At 43.4% G+C, this 21,516-nt stretch overlaps 1 protein-coding gene across 2 annotated transcripts in view; it reads right to left on the bottom strand.

The window, feature by feature from the left end:
• The window catches only part of IKBKE (inhibitor of nuclear factor kappa B kinase subunit epsilon), a 50,395-nt gene extending 32,118 nt beyond the window's left edge, over positions 1-18,277 (bottom strand). Inside the window, exons 1-10 of one of the 2 annotated variants that reach the window (XM_035123119.3) lie at positions 17,878-18,277; positions 14,614-14,910; positions 13,878-14,018; positions 8,143-8,272; positions 7,282-7,463; positions 5,519-5,679; positions 5,225-5,335; positions 3,568-3,747; positions 1,856-2,052; positions 1,405-1,469 (exon numbers count right to left, since the gene is read on the bottom strand). In XM_035123119.3, the coding sequence (XP_034979010.2) occupies positions 1,405-1,469; positions 1,856-2,052; positions 3,568-3,747; positions 5,225-5,335; positions 5,519-5,679; positions 7,282-7,463; positions 8,143-8,272; positions 13,878-14,018; positions 14,614-14,700 (1,254 nt within the window). In that variant the 5' untranslated portion in view covers positions 14,701-14,910; positions 17,878-18,277. The remainder of the gene's footprint in view (positions 1-1,404; positions 1,470-1,855; positions 2,053-3,567; positions 3,748-5,224; positions 5,336-5,518; positions 5,680-7,281; positions 7,464-8,142; positions 8,273-13,877; positions 14,019-14,613; positions 14,911-17,877) is intronic. The other variant, XM_088674341.1, reaches the window with a different exon arrangement.
• Positions 18,278-21,516: the final 3,239 nt, after the last annotated feature.

The raw sequence follows: 21,516 nt of genomic DNA, 5'->3' as shown, positions 1-21,516 counted from the left end.
CAGTGCTAAAGTCATTGCTATTTACACGGAGTGATGTGATCAGTCGGTTTCAGAACCTCCTAATGGCTTTTGGCGCGTCTTTCTCCAACACAAAAGCTTTGGCAGACCCATCCTCTTTCCCCTCCTCTTTCTGCGTAGTTCTGGCGTTGGGGGGATGGGTCTCCCTCCCTTATTCGCCCCTTCCTGTCCCGCCTGGGACCCTGGCTCCTCTACCTTGCCTGAGCCTCGGACCCGACTTCCTGCTTCCCTACTGGAATCGGAACTCTCTCTGCTTTCCCCTGTGCTCGGTGATTGGCTTGAACTCAGGAGGGGAGGGACTTCGCGATATCCCCTGTCCCTCACAGTTACACTCCAGTTTCCATCATCATGGGAGGGGGATCTGGATCATGCTCTTTTGAGTTTTAACATCCATTAACGATTTTGCTACATAGTGGATGGGTGTCGCATTTCCACACACTTGCATTCCACAGCATTTTAATATTAATGTAAATACCGTATATGTTTTTGTTTAACGAAGCCGCCAAAGCAAAAACAACAACAACCCCGAAAACAAAACCTTTTTTCAGTGCAATTTCCAGTGAGATATTTTGCTCCATTTTCATAACAGCAAAGAAATGCCTTGTTCAGTGAGATCAAGGCTTAAGAGTCACTGTCTGAAGCAGAGATATTTTTTATAGTGCAAATTAGCTGTGGGGAGGAAGCATTCTGATGCACATGTTCCAAAGACAGTGAGGTTGGAGTCTAGTTTAGATGGTTCTGAAAGGTCTGCATATCAGTGGATATCACTCAATGGAAGCTCCAAGTACAGATATATATCTGCTAAGTGACACAGGTGAAGGTTGCAGCCTTCCTTGCCATCTATTACAGTTGCAAACAATTTCATGAGCGACACTTTGGGCATGATCCAGCAGGTTGCTTATCCTTTTAAGCTGCAGTCAGCCCCCGGAATCAAAAGGGATGCAGCTGGATAAGGAGCTGGAATGGTTTGGGCAATGTTTCTCTCTCTCTCCTCCTTCCCATCACTTGAATCACCTGGGGCTTAGGCTGGAGTGGTTCATCTCTCTCTGACCACAGATTTAGATGATAGAAAAAGAGGGGTGTGCTGAATAATCTACTCCAGGCTTCCTCAGCCCTCCAGATGTTTTGAGACTAAAATTCCCATCATCCCTGACCACTGGTCCTGCTAGCTAGGGATCATGGGAGTTGTAGGCCAAAAACACATGGAGGGCTGAGGTTGAGGAAGCCCGGTCTACTCCTTTTCCCAGCCATTCCTGGATATCAGAGCACATGGACCTGGATGCCAGCCATAAGCCTTCAATTCCTGTATTGCCTGGGTGAGAAACAGACAGGGAACAGCCCTTCCAAATTGCCCATAGTCTTCCTAAGCTTGAAAGCAAGGTATACCTTTGCTGTGCTGCAATCTGCAACGACATCAACTTTTGGGGGGAATTTTGGGAACTCCAAAGCAGCTGAAACACAAAAACAAAATAAAAAAAATCAAAGCACAAGCTTTCCCCACATTCCATATCAAGGAAAAGGCACTGCTGCAAGAGAAACCATAGTGAAAATTAGGCAAAATGTGCACCCATTAGGAAAGAAATGCTGTCGCTCTGCAGCTGTGGAGCTACACTGACATCTAGTGACCAAAAAATGCAATCCATAAATATGGCTATGTATGGTGATTATGAACTCCAGTCTGCGACAGAGCAGGGAACTTCCTGGGTTATATCTGTTTTCCATATAAACAGGACTATGGTGTCAATTTTGTATGGAGTAAAATGAGTATAGACCTAGCTTTGAATGCAGAATCATAGTAAGCAAAGAGATTACATGCATGAAAACTACACAAACTCACGATCTCTGTATCTCAGCATCACTGGATCCTGAAGTTCTGTGCTCAGCATGATAAGAGGGCAGGTTTCAGTGGTTTTGGGGAAACGATGCGCTTGCAAGTTAGGCTCCAGTTCATAGGGGTAACCCTCAAAGAAATACTCCTGGTGATGGGGAGGTATATTTGTTTGCCTGAAGACATCTTCTAAAAATATGGGGGCTCTGAAGAACACAAAGCAGAGGGATAAAGGATCATTGTTTTCATTTACAATGAACCAGCACCCCTTCTTTATCCAAGACAGGCAGTAGTAGCCTCTCTAGAATTCCTTCCCCAGGAATAATAGTAGTAGTAGTAACAACAAACAACAACAACAACAACAACAAACAACAACAACAACTTATTATTTGTACCCCGCCCATCTGGCTGGGTTTCCTCAGCCACTCTGGGCGGCTTCCAACAAATATTAAAAAGACATTAAAATGTCACACATTTAAAACTTCCCTAAACAGGGCTGCCTTCAGATGTCTTCTAAATGTCAGGTAGTTGTTTATCTCTTTGACATCTGATGGGAGGGCATTCCACAGGGCGGGTGCCACTACCGAGAAGGCCCTCTGCCTGGTTCCCTGTAGCTGGACCTCAGTGTCTGGGCAGAACGATGGGGGTGGAGATGCTCCTTCGGGTATACTGGGCCAAGGAAAGCTGGCCAAGCCAGCTTTGTTCTCACATTCAATAAATTATTCAAAATGTACCTATTATAGTACGGTAGGCACTCAGGTGAATGCGAATGTTCAAAACTGGGTTAAAAATACCTGATGTAGGGAATGAAATGACACTCTATCCCCTGCCAAATATTGTCAAATAGGGACCACAGAGACTTACTTAAGGATCACACCAGATGCCCATACTAGTCTCCCAAGTCACCGTGATTATTTTAACAGAAATGCAGGATAAAATGTTCAAAACAAAGATAAAAAGAATAGTTACAGAGCAACTCTTCCTCCCAGAACACTGACATTTCAAGAGAAAGTGCCTGCTGGTCTCTTCTGAACACCAGGCAAAGCAAAAACCCTTGATGGTAGTGGATGGTGATGATGATAATAGTCATCATCATCATCAATAATAATATGATATTTTATTAGACCTACTTAAATTGATGCAGGATCATTCAGGCTTTCTGCCTTAACCTATTTCATATATTCTACCGTAGATTACTATTCTTCTAGATGACTACTCTCCCTAAGGCAGCCATCATATCATTAGTCACTCAGGTGAACATGACTGTGACCCACCTACTGCTTCCTAGAAGTGAAGTCAGCCATGCAGAATTAATTGGTTCTCAATCAATAGTCATTCATAAAAAAAATAGGCAGTTGAATATTCTGATCTTGTCAGAAACTAGGAGGAAACAGCAATTTAAGGAGGAAACAGCTATTTTTTATATAGCAATTCCAAAACACCTAGTGCCTAATATGCAATGCACATTAGCTATTCATTTAACCAAATACTTTATCTCCAATATTCAAAAACCCAGAACTCATCTTTCCACCTCTAGAATGCAGAGTGCTGCCACAACAGCAATCCTGAGTTCTGGATATTGTTATTTACGGTATATGCAACTTAAGCTTTCTCAACTATTTTATAGCTAATTTGCCAACCTGTAGTAAAACTCTGGCCTGAGCATTAGATTAGGGCACTTGGATTCTACTCCTTTCTCTGCCCAAGGCAACAATCCTTACGTGTTGTAGGAGTGGATGTAGATCTTGTGCATGGTAGCTTGCGACAAAGAAAAGACGTGGATTATCTTTCTATGCAAGATGTCATTGGTTTCAGCAAAAAACTGATCAAAGCCCCAGCACTCCTCTTGGTTAGCCTCTAGGATGCTTGCAAGGATGGGGACAAGCTGCCTCTTCAGTCCACTGTAAGGAGTAGAGGAGAAAACCCAGGTGTTACTGCTGACCCCAATTTTCCAAGCAGTGAGACGTTCTTCCAGTGTGAATCAGTTTCCTTTGGAAGAAGGGCACAGGACCCTTCTGGCATTTAGTAATATTTGTGTTTATTTACAAAGATTCAGTTTGAGCATAGGTAGAGAGATTCACGGCATTAATACCACAATAGATACTTTCCCTCATCAGATTTCTACGAAGGGCCCCTTGCATCTTAAAGATGCTTCCAGAGCTCCAGTTGGTTTTCTGTGCTGCAGCCTCCCTCTTGCCTGAGTCACACTCTTTCTTCTTCCTGAAACCACTCAAGAAGCTTTCTTTGCTCCCTCATTCAAACCAGCCTGATGAGTAAAAATAAGCCCCCTTCCCTAAAGAGTCTCCTCGTCTGAGAACAGAGGGATGCTGTAAGCCAGAGCAGCTGGCGAGGTGGCCAAAGCAGCCAGTCTTGCAGAGACAATCAAGCTCTACCCCCCACAATGGCTGTCTGTCAAAGTGCTGGCATGAAAAGAGGGTGTTGTTATTAAGTCTGCCTGATCAGATTGCTCTTAACTAATGTGGCCAGAAACTGCTAAAACAGAAGGCCCAACTTCTGTTTTAATAGTATCCCTGCCTGGTGGGATATGTTTCCAATGGGAAAAAATCCCAAACAAAAACCCATTCACATTCAATTACTGACAAGATGTCATGCTTCACAGGAATACAACCCTCAAGAGCAAAAAAAGAAAGTTCCATACTCTTGACCTATGTACTATACACAGTCGTACATGGTGGACACAACTGAGTAGGGGGATGCTGGGTTAAGTGGAATCCACATGATCCTAGCAACTCTATGGGATATTCAGTTCAAATGTTACTGGTAAGGAATAGACATCAACCAAGGGCATGTAGCAACCAACCATGCCTATGCCTGCCTCTGGTATGGAGTAAGGGAATAGACAGAAATATTTATTCATCTCTCATAGGCATCCAAACTTGGGGTCAACCAATGAAAGTGGCAATGGATTCAGGACAGACAAAGGGAAGTAACTTTTTCCATACAGTGCATAATTTTGCAACTAAGAACTACCAGTAGTGCCTGGGCTGAAGTTTTTCATGCTCCCTCCCCACCTCTTTTCCTTTTGCGTTGTGTCTTTTAGATTGTAAGCCTTTTGGCAGGGACTGTCTTTTCACTGATATATGTAAGCTACCTGGGAGCCTTTTACAGCTGAAAATACAAACTCGTGGATAAGTGGTGTTGATGATAGGTGGTGATAAGGACTGATTTACATGTACGGTATTTAAATGAGGATTAGGCAATTTGATGGAGGTTCTTAAAGCCTGCCAGAGTTCCACAGTCTCTCAGATGCAAATTGTCTACTCCCAGGTAAGGATTAAGATAAGAAAGAAATTGTGCTGCAGAATTTCTAACACTCTTGATCATTAGCTTATCCGATCCCTTTCTACCGGTACTTACACAGAAAGCCGGCATGTGATTGGAAGCTCATAGGTCCAAATGATGGTTCCACTCTCTTGCTCTTGGGTTCCTGCTATAGCTCCAGTAGGTTTCTCAGTTGTTATTTTGTACCTGTTGAAAGAAGCAGCCCATCTTTAGGAGTTAGCAAGAATGGTGAGATTATAACCCTTACACAGATATAAGTAACATCAAATTGGGTGTGTTGTGTTCCCTCCTCTCTCCCCACCCCCACCCTACTTTTTAGTGCGTGAAGAGATAAAGCAGGCAAATCAAGAAAACATACGAAATACATACATGATTTCCTTGTTCCTGCGTGGTCCCCCAAATGGGATAAATGGGAGGCTGCCTGTGGCTGCATGGTAAAATGTCACCCCAATACTCCAAAGATCTACGGTCACCCCATAAGCCTTCTGTTGGGGCTTCTTCAGCACTGCTCGCTTATACATGTCTGGGTGCTTTAAGTGATAATGTAAAAGAAAAGGAAAAAGGAAAGACGGCTTGAGTATTAAGGCCATTCAAGCTTTTCAAACCCACAAATGAAAATAGGGAATACGTAAAATAAGTAATGCATGCTAAAATTAGATCTGCAATATTCAGTTGATCAGTTAGATTAGAACAGATGAATGACTGAACTAAAAAACCCTACCTCCCATTAAAACAAGCAGCAGTTTTTTAGAAAATCGGGTCCTCCCTTAAAGAGGGCACGTGTTGTGGTGAGACCTGGCAACCAAACCCTTGTGTTGTGGGTGGGTATGATTGGATAGCCACAACACCCAATTGGTAGTTCCCTCGATGCAGGGTTTTATCAGGCCAATGGGACGCAGGCTAAACAGATCGAGAGACCTATATATACCTATGCACATGACCCAGAGCTTTCTCTTTTGGTGTGTGCATCAGAACACCCGCCCACCTCTCCCTACTTTTAGGGCTTGTGCGCTTGACCTTGCTATGCCGTTGTGTATCGTCTGTCATTGGGACAGGGACACAGCAGGAATTTCCCCCACTTGGCTGATTGGCTGGTGCCATTTGGGTTTCGCCTGCCGCGTAGTAAAGCGTCACAACTTGTAAGGTTGCGGATAGGCTCTGGTTCAGGTGATAGGGATGGGGGAACGCTCTCACCATCCCTATGTGAAGGGTATTCCGTTAAAGGAACCCAGGGACTCAATGGTTTGGTCAACCCCTGAGAGGGGGTTGTGCCCGTGCCTGAGTCCAGGGGGATATCTGGGTGGTGGACATAGCATGTCCCCGACTTTCCACCATTCCAGGTGTTCACCCTAGGCTGACCTATGCTGGTGCCCTGGGTCAACACTACCTGCAAGGGTGCAGGGAGCTAGTCGAACCAGAGCCTATGCAACCACTCACTTGCTGTAATCAATAAAGTTGTGGCCTAAATTATGCCAAAAACTAAACCAAAATTTGAGTCTTTCTTGTCTGAATTTATTTAAGGGGGAGGTTTAAAGGTCTAAACACGCAAATATATTTTTAAATAATATTACGTCTAAAAGCAGGAGATGGAAAGCACCATCTTTTAAAAATATACTGTATTCTCCTTTCTATCCCAAAAAAGAGGAATGCCTATAAAATGGGAATAACCTAAAGTGAAGAATATGTGCTTCTTGCTTCAGAAATATCAATTTCATCCAGATATAGATTTATGCAAATTTAATCAATAGCTTGATTAACCTGGAGGCAGAATACAACCATCATGACCAGCAGCCATTGAAAGCTTTATTATCCATGAATTTGTCTGATCCCATTTTAAAGCCTCCACCACATCCTAGGGCAGCAAATTCTTTAGCTTATTAATCAGCCTATACTTTCTTTCATCTGTTCTGAATCACCTATTCTCCAGCTTCATTGGATTACTCTGCAGGTTACCCACACGTAACCACCCTAATAGCACCAAGCACAGTAACCCCCACTAAATGTTCCCTTCTTCTGGAAACAGAAGATTGCAATGTCCACTCTGGATCTCCCCCCCCCCAAATGATCTGTCAGTTGGAATCTTCAGCCTTCTTTTACTAATAAAAAGATTTCCAGCATTCCACTTTACTCACAAGATATTCTTCCGTCCCATAAACCGATTCAAACTTTTCGTCATCGTCTAGTTCTCGGGCAGCCCCAAAATCAGTCAGTTTGTAGATATTTTGGTTATCGTCTCCAACCAGCCTCATGATGTTTCCGGGTTTGATATCTCTGTGGACAACCCCATTCTGACGGAGATGGTTCATGCCAGCAACTAAAAAAGGAAGGAAGATGTGAACATTCTTCTATTAAAAGGCACTAACAGGAATCAGAATTTTCTGGTCTCTCTGGGCTTTCTCCCATGACAAAAGTAACGTGAAGATACACAATGGTCTGGTTCACACATAAAACTAAACCATGGCTTAGATCTATGGTTATAAGTTGTTTATTAACCAATGCATGTGGGGCATTGGAACTGGATTGGGACAGTTTGTGGTGGAGGGGGATTTATGTATTTGTCCCTATCAGGGTCCTGATTAGAACTGATCCTTCCAGACCATGGCAGATTTCACTTGTGAATAGTTTATCTAGGCACATATGTGAGGTGGGGGCAACTGCAATGAGGGCCATGCCAGAGGAAAAGGCTTAAAGCCCCCACCCTCCCATACTGTGATCCTGATCCTGCTTGGCTGCCCACATGCTGGCTACTTATGTTTTAAAAAGTAAACACACTATTATGTCGCATTTAGTATGGCACTGTATCGGAACACAGGAAGCATTATGTTCATAGCTGCCAAGTTATCCCTTTTTTAAAGGGATTTTCCCTTATGCTGAATAGGCTTCCTCGCGAGAAAAGGGAAAACTTGGCAGCTATGATTATGTTGAAGGCTGTGCAAAGTCATGTGGAGGATGTAAGATTCATCTTGGCCCACAGAGCAGTCACACTTACTTACCTACACAGTGCAACACTATGAGGAACTCTGATTCTGACAAGCCAAAGGCATTTTCTGGGTCTTCTAAGAGGCTCAGCAGGCTCCCACCTGAACAGTACTCCATTACCAACACCTTCTGTTTGCAGCTTTCCTGTGTTTGAATTTGAGGGCAAAAATGAAATCCCACCTTATAGGGGTTGAACCATATGCCTGATAGCATGCACCCAATTACAGAATGTGCTAGTGCTCCAGACATCTCATGCTGCTACAGTGGAAGCTAGCATAAATCCCCTGCAAGACTAAGGGCACTAATACATGTCATATGATTACACAACACAACTGATGAGTCTGGTTATCTGAAGAGGAAGATAAAGACCAAATGGGGAGGGGGCTTCTTAAGCCTTCCCTTTATGCTGTTTTTTCCCCCTGCTGAAAATCCACAAAGCTGCTTTTAACCTCATTTGTAAAAATATATGGGGGCTTTAATCTGTTTTCCTAAAAGGTAAAAGCAGTTGCGAGCAAAGGAGGTGTGTGCATTTTTTTTTAGCTATACACCACATGTAGTTTCTGGCTAATCAACTTTTCTATTCAGAAAAGAGCTAACTGAAGAGAGCAAAGTACAGTAATGGGGGCAAGTAAGCAACTCTCAGACACAGCCCAGTCCCTGCCCATTTGATACACTTCATCTCTGTGTATCTTGAGTCCCTTTCCAAATGATAGGATGGAAGTAGCGTGCAGAAGGAAGTGAAGATGAGACCATATAAGCACTTGATCTGAAATCAGAAAGACCAGTAAGGGTTAATTATCCCTGTGTATATATCTGGGTTTGAGCCCCATAGTCCTTTTGGGTCAGCATCTCAAAGCACATTCCCACCGTAGGATGAAAATGAGTCCTCTTGGTCATAGCAGTGTTCTCAAGTTAATTCCTACTGTTTGGGGGGAAATCTGCATATTATTTAACATGAGGGCAGTCTTGCCGGATGAGGCCAAAGGCCCATCTAGTCCAACATTTCTGTCCTCATTTGGCCAACCGGATGCCCATGGGAAGCCCACAAGCAGGATCTGTGTGCAACTGTGCTCATCCCATCCGTGATTCACTGTAGTTCACACAACTGTCACACATGCCGATAACAGGGGTTTAAAGGTAAAGGGTAAAGGGACCCCTGACCATTAGGTCCAGTTCCGGACCTAATTTAGCATGCAGCAATGTCTTGTTTTTTCTTCAATTAATTACAGGTGCAGGGGAATCACCGCAGCTCATGAGAATTCAGGGAAGATTTATTCCTTCTCTTCCTAGACATGATTAGGACAAAAATCCCATACACACACACACACACACACACAAGCTATGGGGGCATGTAAAGTTCCCATTAGTTTCTAACCCTGGTAGCTGTGCCAGAGGGTAGGATTTTTTCATCCTGATCATGGCTGGGGAGGGAAAGGATAAACTCTTCATATACTGATCTGTTAAAAATTGGGATGGGCTGCATCTGGAATGTACCGTAGCTTCCACACAACATGTCACTAACCCAGGCATAGACAACCTTGGCTCTCCAGATTTTTTGGAACTACAACTCCCATGATCCCTAGCTAACAGGGCCAGTGGTCAGGGGAGTTGTAGTTCCAAAACATCTGGAGAGCCAAGGTTGCCTATGCCTGCACTAGCCCTTAAATGTACACTAAAAACAGATTCGTGACAACGCAGACACTTGGCTGCCTCAATGCCCCTGGACTGGTAAGATTTTCCAGTCTACTAATAGCTCGTTGCGAATATAGACCGGATGGGTGACAAAAGCAGCTAGCACTCAAAACGACACCTTTGCCGGGGGCTTCCGGTCTAGCGCCAGCGCCGTCCGGTGGGGTTTGCTTCGAGCTCCGAGGCAGCCCGTCTTCGCGAGGGGGGGGGAAGCAGCGGGAGCGACACTGCACCCCATAGAACCCAGTGTCGAGCGTCACTGGGGCAAATGCTCAGCGGAGCCCCAACTCCGACTCCCCAGCTCGCCGGTAAGCTCTAATAAGAGCGCCGGTGCAGGAAGGGTTGAAGTCGTGGGGGCCATTTTGAGCACGATCGTTGCCCTTGCGGAGAGAAGCTCCGAACCGGAGGCGGAGAGCGCTAGATACTTTCTAAAGAAGGATTGAAAAGATCAGGAACCGTGAGTAAAAGGACTTAAAAATTTTAATGGATCTCAAATTCGGAACGGGGGTGTGATTTAAAAACGGAAGCCGATCTCCCCCCACTGATGAAAAGAAGAAGCAGTAAAAGGAGTATTACCCGATGCCAGGGAAAGGAAGTTTGTAGCTTAAACAATTCCAAGGATCGAAAAAAAGAGGATTCTCCCCCCAGAGGCAGGGCAAAGGGGGAGAGCTGTATATATAAAGGTTGGAAACCCCTGCAAACAGTGGAAATTTAAGAGAGAAGCCCCTCCCCCCTCCCGAAAGCGGCAACCCGGACAGAACAGCAAGCGGATGGGGAGGAGATAAAAGAAATATTGGAATGGATTTTTAGAGACTTTTAAGCGAATAAAAGGCTGAACTGAGGGAAAGTAGAGATTGGACTGTTTAAATCGGATTTGTTGTAGCCAGATTGAAATAAAAAGCAAGGTAATAATAGTTGGAATGGACTCAATGCATCCAGTTGGCTGAAATCGGAATAGTTATTATTGGTGACCACTTCCTGTTATTCAAGTTCTGCTCTGGCCTTGAAGAGCTGGAAAAAATGTCAACAATGGACTATGCACCTGGTTTCCAGAGAAAAGTCATGGGACTCTTGTGGGAAATAAAAATCAGAATGGATAAGATTCAACAGCAAATGGAAAAAATAAATCAGGATGTACAGAAACAGGACATAAGTGAATTAACAGTGAAAGAAGATGATAGGACATATGAATCGAACCATAATTCAATCAAAGAAGACGAGGATGATTTGGATATACAAGAGGAGAAAGACCAAATTCAGATCTGGAATACCCCCCCTTTGGAGGGGGTGGAACAAGTGCTGTTTGAGGGGCAGGAAACCCACAAGAAAAACAATGTGCAAACAAGATGGGAATACTGGGGGGAGGACAGAGACATTGGGGTTGTAAAACATGTCAAGAAAGGGGAGGGTTGAAGGAGGATGGAATATATACTGTTTACTAGGATGGATAAAAAGGGATTGAAAACTGGATTGCTGATTTTGGAACTTGTTGGAATGGAAGGGAATAGCCGTGATCAGGGGAGGGGGAGGGAAAATTGAGAATAATTGATAAATTAAAGATTGGGAAGGTAAAAGAAAAAAGAGATTCAAAATATAAGGAGGTCCTTGGAAGAAAATTATGGTAAGGGAGGGAACAAGATTGTATGTTTGGTAGAATTAGGATGTAATAGTAATTGGGAGTATTAGAAAAATGGTTTTGGCAAGACGATTTGGGATGGTTGGGTGCTTTCCCTCTCTTGTCGGTCGTCCCCAGGCTGGGGGCCCCTGGTGGCAGGGGGGGCCTCTGGGGTGGGGGGGACGGGGAGGGGGGAGGGATCCAACTGGAAAAAGATCCACTTCCCTTCCTCTTTCCGTCCTCTGGGATTCCTCGTGGCAGGAGGGGTTCTGGCGGACGGGGGAGGAGGGGGGTGAGAAATGGGAATAAAAGAGAATTATTAAAGAATATGGATAGCAGATTAATATAAGATTGGAAAGATTAAAAATAGAATGAGGAATATGATAAGAAAACTGTTAAATATGATTCAAAAATGAAAATCAGATAGAGGGGGGATCGGGGAAGCCCACATAAAAACAATGTTTATGAAAAATGATTAGCTAATAATAATCTCTTTCTTTTTTCTTCCTATTTTTTTTTCTTTTTTCTTTTTTGGCTCCTCTTTTTTGAGTGCGTACTAAGATTGGATAGATGGTTGGATGGATACCCACTTGCGTCTCTCCTGCAAACCTGGAGCCTCTTGGTGGCAGGGGGGGCTCTGGGGGTGGGAGGGAGGAGTGGGGAGAAATTCAATCATAAAATGAACCACTGTCGATTGCCCATCTTTCGGGGGATCCTCTTGTGGGAGGAGAGGGCTCTTGGAGGGTGGACAGAAGTAGGTGGAAAATATGTTATGTTTGCTTATGTATGTTCTTTTTATTATGCAAAAAATTAATAAAATATTATTTTTTTAAAAAAACGACACCTTTGCCTTTCATTCCTAAGAACAACATATGCTGAGACTGGTCCTCAGGAGAGATTACAAAAGATAGAATGGCACAGTAAACTTGGAAACCAGGGACACCACAATCCAATGTCTTACATGCAAGCCAGCAGGCAGAGGAACTGCCTCTTATCCTTGTTTGCATTTTCTACTTCCTTCATGGCTATGAACACTCATTCCTCTATTCCCTTATGAGGGGAATTCCCCGCCCCCATTCATCAGTGTGCTTAAAGCTCAAGTGTGCTTAGGCAAAAATAATTTTTAAAAAAACTATGCAGTACAGCTCTCCTGAGACTATACCACTTCAGAATGCAGGTAGGAAAAATTGTATGATTGAAGTCTGTGTGTTCCTAAGTGTTAAATTAAAAAACCGCCCTGCCTGTAGCACTCTAGAGTCTTACTGTCTTACTAGCTCTCTACAAGCTGAGAGGACCCTATTATTATTATTATTTAGGAAAAGCTTCAATCAGACAAATTTTTTGTTCAGAGGTAGCCAATGTGGCATTTAAGGTTGATGTGAGTTATGGTCTAAAACACCTGACAGGTATTACATTGGCTACGCTTGCCTAAGTTGCTTTTCTCTTTGTCTGGAAACACTTTCAAACCTCAGGATTTTGAGAGGTTAATAACATTCTGTGGTACACAGATATGGAAAGAAATTCCCAGAAAGATGTAGGCATTGGCATGTTGTAAAATAGGAACATAGGAAGCCGCCTTATATCAAGTCAGACCATGAGTCCATCCGTCTCAATACTGTCTACTCTGACTGGCAGCACCACTCCAGGATTCCTGGATTCCCAGCCCTACCTCAAGATGCCAGGAAATTAGCCAAGAACCTTCCTGCATGCATGGAATTTCCCTTTTGTTTAAATAGCTGCTGAACACAGATGCTCTACCACAGAACTATGGCCGTATTCTTTCATTGAAAATGGATGTTGACAAGGAGCTCTGGCACAAATTAAGGCAGCAGTAGGGATTCTTTGATGGGCTAGCAGGTCAGCAAGTGCCTAAATCAAGGGTACCCAAGTAGTGTCCTCCAGACAAAGTTGGACTCCTAACTCCCATCAAGCTGGACTTACAGGTCATGTGGGCTGGAGCAGGTTGGAGCTGCAGTCCAAGTGCATATGGAGGGCACCACACTGCCTACCTCTGATCTGAATGCTGTGCCGAAGAAGGCAATGTTGTCCAACATGCTGGTGTGCCATTGCCAAAAATAACAAATAACTCCACGTGCAGATTTAGTATAAACAAGTGACCAGATAAACAGAAGTGCTGTTCAGGCAAGGCTAAAGTAACAGTACGCTATGTATGGAGGGGAGAACATATACACCAGGCATCCCCAAACTTCGGCCCTCCAGATGTTTTGGACTACAATTCCCATCATCCCTGACCACTGGTCCTGTTAGCTAAGGATCATAGGAGTTGTAGGCCAAAACATCTGCAGGGCCGCAGTTTGGGGGTGCCTGATATACACAGTGTTCAGTTAAGATACGTTTTAGTGGGGTGTTACACAATGCCACCGTTATCACACCACCCATAACACATATATCAGCCTTTGTTTGAGAGTGAAAACCACAACTTACAATCTCTTCCACGGCAAAAAGCTTGACAATGTTCTGGTGGTTTAACTTCCTCAGCACTTCAAACTCCCTTATCTGCACCTCCTGAGGTCTCATGTAACTGGCATTGTTGAAGACTTTCACAGCAACCAGTTCTCCTGATTTCTGGGGGGGCGGAGGCGGGGAGGAAACAAAGGGGAGGGTTTCAGGAACCTTTATTCATTCTACCGTATATGACCCTGCAGCATGTAAACATGAAAGAGGAGAGAGGCACATCTCCAAAACATGCAGCAGACAAGTCACCATATTTAGTTTACTTATTCCCATGAGTTCCAGCTATTTCATTTGCTCTGTAGAATATTCTCTGTAGAATATTCTGAAGTGATTAACAATTTAAAAAACGCAGATTCAAATACAATACAGATACAGATTCCATTTATATCGTTTGTTCCTCCATATAGCACCCAAGGTGCTCAGAAATAATAAAAATGCAATAAAAGACCTAGAAGAAGATAAAAAGCAAAAGAGCAGATAAAGCTTGTCATCCAAAGGAAAAGGAACAAGGAGGAGGGGGATAAATAGTGAGCAGGTGAAAATAACAATTATGTTATGTTCCAGCTCTAAGACTCGTTTTACCGTTATGCCTCAGTTTTATGTTGTGCAATTACTTTGTGAAGCGTAAAACAAGTAATAAAATTAATTGAACACCACACTCACAGGGCATCCTAGTTATATATAAATATATATATAGCCTCCTCACCTTGTTACGGGCCTTGTACACACTGGCTGTGGCACCTTGACCCAGCACATCATCCGTTTTCCACAGGTAGTTCAGCGTGCTTTGCATGGCCAGAAAGGCAGTGGTTTGCTTACGCGCTGCAAGGTAGATGGAAGCAGGCAGCAAATGTCACCAGCAGACAGGAAACAAGCTGGTCAGGTTTTCCATCAACTGAGCAATTTCTCCTCTCACTTATGCAAAATGATGTTGGGAAATCCAAGTCCCGTTTCCAGGAGAGACTCTGAATGCAAGGAAGTCTGAGGTGGGATAGGAAACCACCTGGAGCAGTAAGCAAAAATGGTCAGGGCACAGGATTAAAATACCATTCAAAATCCTTCCAGCGAGGTAGAGCCACCCTAACCCTAATGTTAGTTCAGAAAGCAAAAGGATTGCAAAACAGCAGGTGAAAGAGGAAATGCTCGGCTTCTTGCATAAAGAATAATGAAATTCCATGTTGCAGCAACAGTTGGCTATGATTAAGATTTTATCTCACTAGTTCCTCATCAAAGACAGTAGTATCTCTTGTGGCCATTTTCTACTTTTTATTTTAAATAGCTAAGCACCTTAAGCTAACCCTTAAGATACAGGGCTGAATGCTTATTAGAATAATCTCATTTGGAAATCTAGTATACATTTGCATCCAGATCTGCATTGCGGCTAGAAACAAAGCATGAACTGTTGTAAGGTGATGCCTAGAGAACATCAGTCTGGTGATAATGCAAATCTGGAGCCAAAAGTATACTTGGCACCTCCTTTTCTATATCAGCACCACTTTCAGCCATTCTACGGTACTACAGCATTTAGTAGAATTCCTGAATGATCCGAGGCTTTCATGTATTTTTATATATTTATATCGAAATCTAATAAATTTAGGCACCAGGCACCAGTTCCTCTTCAACCAGGCCTTTGGCTGATTGCCATTCTACAGCCTTTTAAACGTGTCTGTGGAAAGGGGGGTTATCGTATTGCTGTTTTGTTTTTAATTACTTACTTGTTTTTATCCCACATTTTATTCTGTGAACCACCCAGGGAGATCTTATGATGAAGGGTGAGACATAAATCAAATTTAAATAAATAAATAAATATTAGTTCTTTTGGGCAAGAGCCTTAGCTTAGTTTTATAGCATCTCCAGGTAGGACAAGGAAAGACTTTTGCCTATATCCCTAAAGAGTCACTGTCAATGTATGCAAAACAGTGCTAAATGAACCAGCTGCCTACCTCAGTACTGTACAGTGGTGCCTCGCTTAACAAACGCCCCGTAAGACAAAATTTTCACTTAAAGAAAGGATTTTTCTAGCGGAGGTTGCCTCGCTAGACAAATTGGTTTTACAAAAAATTCGTCTAGTGAATCGCGGTTTCCCATAGGGATGCATTGAAATTCAATTAATGCGTTCCTATGGGCAATTTTTTAAAAAAAAAAAATTCAATGCATTCCTATGGGATTCGCTAGACAAATTTTTCGTTATAAGAATAGACCCGTGGAACGAATTAAATTCGTCTAGTGAGGCACCAGTGTACAGTGGTACCTCGGGTTACAAACGCTTCAGGTTACAAACTCCGCTAACCCAGAAATACCAGTAGTACCTCAAGTTAAGAACTTTGCTTCAGGATGAGAACAGAAATCGTGCTCCAGCGGCGCGGCAGCGGCGGCAGGAGGCCCCATTAGCTAAAGTGGTACCTCAGGTTAAGAACAGTTTCAGGTTAAGAACGGACCTCCGGAACGAATTAAGTTCTTAACCAGAGGTACCACTGTATAAGGCAGTTCCCCATATTCTCTATACTGCTATGTTCTGCCTACACACACACACTCAGCTGTCAGAATTGCTGGCGCTGACCTATTATGTTCGGTTGTGTATTTTTAGCAAAAGTGCAGCCACATCAGGATTTGGTCCCATGTTAGGAGGAGCTCAAGGAATGTGATCTCTGAACAATTGCCAGGCCTAAGAGATATTGCATATAATGCATGAAGTAACCTTGGAAAGCCCCATCCTTCATGTCCATCAGTATGTGGCACACTCCTGTACATGCTCAAGGGTAATTAATTTAAAAATTCAATCCAAAACTATGTTCATCCATTTTATATCAATTGCACACAATTTCTTGTCCAGCATGAAACAAAGGCAGATCTCAACAGTGTTCTCTCCGCCATTGGTGACCCCTGGCCATATCAATTCCACCTTAGCCTAGTAAGCTATAGGAATGCTGGCTGCAAATAAAATGTCAACCAATGTGAAGAACTCACAACCTTGGCAGCCACCTTCACACCACATGAATGGGCCAAAACATACACACCTCTTAACAAAAGTTCTAGTATCCCTGCTATTCTAGTAAGGCACAATGTTTTAGTGTTGATTGTAGCATATCCTCTGTGGAGTCATTCCCAAAACATACAGCATACACAGGGGGAGAGGAAAGTTCCCTGAACATTGACCAATTTCCTTTTTTAAAAAAATCCCCTAATTTCTGTACTGTACTATGGCAAGTAGAAACTGAATCCACCAGGCTTTCTGATATATTGGCTGTTTTATTCCCCTGAGCACAGAAGGAAACAGCAGATACCACTGTTTCAAAAGGGCCGTTTTGCTAGCTATGGTAAGAACACCGTTTAGCACTCCTTATGAAGGCATGACAAGAAGACATGTTTATATTAGCATGTAATGTACCTCAAATAGATGCGGTCATGTTAAAAGTGCATTAGCACCTTTGATTAAATGGAAGCACCCAGACTCCACTCTTGAGAGGACATCACAGTCTTAAAAGATATTGAGGCTGTGGCGTTAATGCTGTGATGCTAATATCCATTATATAGGTGTTCAGGGCATCGATTTAGTAAATAAAATAAATAGGGTGTCAAAATTAAATGAACAGTTGCTGCATCCCCTGTGAAAAAGTCTCAGAAGTGCCTCTGGGGCTCATTAAAGAAATACAGCAAATGTTTCCTTATAAAGCATGCTTCCACGAAAATATACACTCCACCTTTGCATCTCTCTAGCCCTTATACGCGTTCCTTGCATGCCTTGCAGAAAGTTAAAAAAAAAACAAAAACATGTCAAGGCAATTCAAACACGGCATTGCAGGCAGGAACAAACACACCAAAAATAGGATAGGAATTGCACCCTACAGGAAGCAAGTGTACAGGCACCGTTCATCTCCAACAACTGCCAATTAAGCCGGACGCAAGGAAGTAATCAATCAAGCAGCTCGGTTGCCGATCTTCACAGGTATATGCGAGCAAAGGATCCTACCTGAAATCGGACAGTCGGTCCTCTCTAGAGATCACACAGCTCAACTCCCCTCCGAGGGACTGGCAGGCTTGGTGACTTGTTCAGCGAGACCCCGTGCAAGCTCCGCGCAGGCGACCCAGTCAGTTTGCGGCTCCTCTGGTTGCCCCAGAGCGACTTCCTGCTTTCCTTTTCTCTTAAAGGTACACACACCAGTCTTCTCGGCCCTCCCCGTAGCAGCTGGCGGGAGGAATCAGGCGCCGGCTGTGCCGAATCCTCCTTCACTTTCCTCACCTCTGCGCCGCCAGTCAGTGCCGGATTTACGTATAAGCTAAACAAGCTATAGTTTAGGGCCCCACTCTCTTGGGGGCCGCCAAAAAAATTAAAGAAAAAAACACCATGGTGTACATCTCCAAAATATAAGAAAAAAAACCACAAATAAAATCTACATACAGCAACAGTGTTTTGTGTTGTGTAGGCTCCTATGGTGTAAGTAATGGGCCGCGCCTACGGTACTAGCTGGCTCCCTAAAATATCACTGGTTTGCTATTATTATTTCATGTTATAGCAAGTTTCTAGAGATTAGATTATGAGTCTTTGAAAATTCTGTTTCTAGAGGAACTTTTAGTTACAGGTAGGGAGCTGTGTTGCTCTGACGTAGTTGAAACAAAAATTAAAAAATCCTTCCAGTAGCACCTTAGAGACCAACTTTGTCAGTCATTGGTATGAGCTTTTGTGTGCATGCACACTTCTTCAGATACTGTATCTCATACCAATAACAAACTTAGTTGGTCTCTAAGGTGCTACTGGAAGGATATATTTTTTTTAGAGGAACTTTGTTATTGCCAAATGTCAATGTGTTTGCATTATTAAGTTTGTTATTAATAAAAAATCATTTTAAGCTAGAGCTTAATAATTATTTCACTATTCATATACAGTATTTCTAAATTGTATTTCACTTTTAATATACTTCTTCTTAATAGATTTCCGTTCAACAATTACTTTGATAAAACACATATTTTGTTATGTGCAAATGGCTTTAGATACCTACTAGGTCCATAAATTACCATATATTCAACACAAAAAACAGCGACAATTTGTTGTTGACAAAGGACAGCTGGACATACAAAGGGCCCCATTACCTTCAGTAGCTTAGGGCAGGCATCCCCACACTGTGGCCCTCCAGATGTTTTGGCCTACAACTCCCATGATCCCTAGCTAACAGGGGAAGATGGGAATTGTAGTCCAAAACATCTGGAGGGCTGAAGTTTGGGGATGCCTGGCTTAGGGCCTCATCAAACCTAAATCTGGCCCTGCCTGTTAACAAACCTTTTGAAGCAGACTTACTTTTGAAGCAGACTTACTTTTGAAGCGTGTCCCTTTCTGCTTGAACATGTGGAACCCACTCGCCAACAATTAAGTGGCAGTGTTATTAATTCTGGAAATTAAAAGTAAAAATAGCTAGCAGAGCCCTTTCTCTTCACTCCTTTTTTCTTTCTGCCAAGCTTCACTTTGCCTCAGGGGTCACCTGTCAAGGGCCACTCAGTTGGAGGCGGGGCTGAATCAAGGAGTGGGCGGGGCCTTCCTCAATTTCCCGGTCGCTTCTTACACCTCCTCTTTTCTCTGCAGGCTGCCAGAGGGGAAACAGGTTGCTCCTGCTAGAGGTCAGCGCTGCCAGCTGGCCAGTGGCTTTTGAAATTTGCTCCGAGGTTGCTGGTTGCCCACCTGCAGAGCCGGCCCTACCATTAGACAGAGTGGGGTTGGCACCTCAGGTGGCAGATGCTGATGAGGGTTGCGGGCAAAGAGGAGCAGGGAAGGGATGGAAAGCAGATGTGTGTGTGTGTGCATCTTCTAAGAAGCTTGCTCCCCTTAGCATTGGTGAAGGATGTTGTCTTAACACTGTACACATCACTTGGGAAGACAGGCGAACTAATGCCAGTGTACTGGAAAAAGATCACCAGTGTCAAAGTGATTCTTCAACATCAACTTAATTGGACGGTCATGTCATTCAGATGCCCGATTATCATCTTCCAAAGCCACTATAGTACTCTATTCCAAACTTGAAAATGGAAAGCATAGGTAAGTTAAAAACTTTGAAGCCAGGGAGGAAGAAAAGGGGAAGCCGATATGGAGAAGAAGAGGTGAATATTTATATTGAAATGAAGATGTAGAAGTTAGATTGATAAATATGGCAGAATATAGGATAAGTTTTATTTGAAGGTTCTTGATTGTTTATTTGTGTATTACTTTTGTTGTTGTGTATTTTTTGTTGGTATTTTAGTTGAATGTTTTGTTTTATATCTATTTTAAATTCAATAAAGATTAATTAATTAATAATAATAATAATAAAAGAAAAAGGAAAGCATAAAGCTGGTGTTCGACAAAAGACTCTCTCAAGGCAAATCTTTAAAAAAGTAGTATAAACACCGAAAACTGGGAAACACTGGCCTGCGAGCGCTGCAATTGGAGAACAGCCTTTACCAATGGTGTCATGGGCTTTGAAGACATTCGAACTCAGGACAAAAGGGAGAAACGTGCTAAGAGGAAAGCATGTTTGGCAAACCCTCGCCATGATTAACTGCTGCCCAAAAACCAATGTCCCCACTGTGGAAGGACGTGTGGATCCAGAAATGGCCTCCACAGTCACTTATGCACACACTGTTAAGACCATATTCATGGAAGACAATCTTACTCAGCTCCGAGTGATCGCCAAAGAAGTTGAAATGAGGTTTATCTGTGCAGTGCATGAAGGGAGGGGGGCACCTTGTCCTTTGCCTCAGGTAGCAAAACACCTTGTGCCGGTCCTGGCCACATATATCCTTACACCTTTTTGGCTATCTTGGCAATACTATCCACACATGATACCTGACCTTAACACATTTAATTTCACCACCCACCCACATTTATATCCCATCTTCCTGTACGTGGTTCTCCCCCACCCAGTTTTAGCCTCATGAGGTAAACTAACCTGAAGGAAAATGACTGGTCTGTCACCCAATGAGCTTCATGGCTGAGTGGGATTTGAACTCTGATCTCTCAGGTGCTAGTTTGACACTCTAACCATGGTGGCTTTTGTGATTCAGACTGCAACCAGAAAGCAGGAAACAATCCAAATGCAGATAAAATAGTTTAAGGAAGTGAACCAGCCACAACCTACAGGTGGCTCTCACACACGGTCATGAAATAAAGCACATAGGGAATATTGTTTTAAAACACCCATTTTACAGATATTGAGCCTGAGGGGTATAAAGGTAAAGGGACCCCTGACCATTAGGTCCAGTCGTGACCGACTCTGGGGTTGCGCGCTCATCTCGCATTATTGGCCGAGGGAGCCGGCGTATAGCTTCCAGGTCATGTGGCCAGCATGACAAAGTTGCTTCTGGCGAACCAGAACAGCACATGGAAACGCCGTTTACCTTCCCGCTGTAGCGGTTCCTATTTATCTACTTGCATTTTGATGTGCTTTCGAACTGCTAGGTTGGCAGGAGCTGGGACCGAGCAACGGGAGCTCACCCCGTCACAGGGATTCGAACCGCTGACCTTCTGATCAGCAAGCCCTAGGCTCTGTGGTCAAACCCACAGCGCCACCTGGGTCCCCTAAGGTATACCAGAGGAGTATACCAGAGATGTATTTATACCAGCTCATTTGCCTATACTGGTGTG

The sequence above is a fragment of the Zootoca vivipara genome, chromosome 7 (genome assembly GCF_965207765.1).
Source record: "Zootoca vivipara chromosome 7, rZooViv2.hap1.1, whole genome shotgun sequence".
NCBI lineage: Eukaryota > Metazoa > Chordata > Lepidosauria > Squamata > Lacertidae > Zootoca > Zootoca vivipara.
Note: the sequence above shows the minus strand (reverse complement) of the source record. Positions and strands in the feature narration are given on the sequence as shown.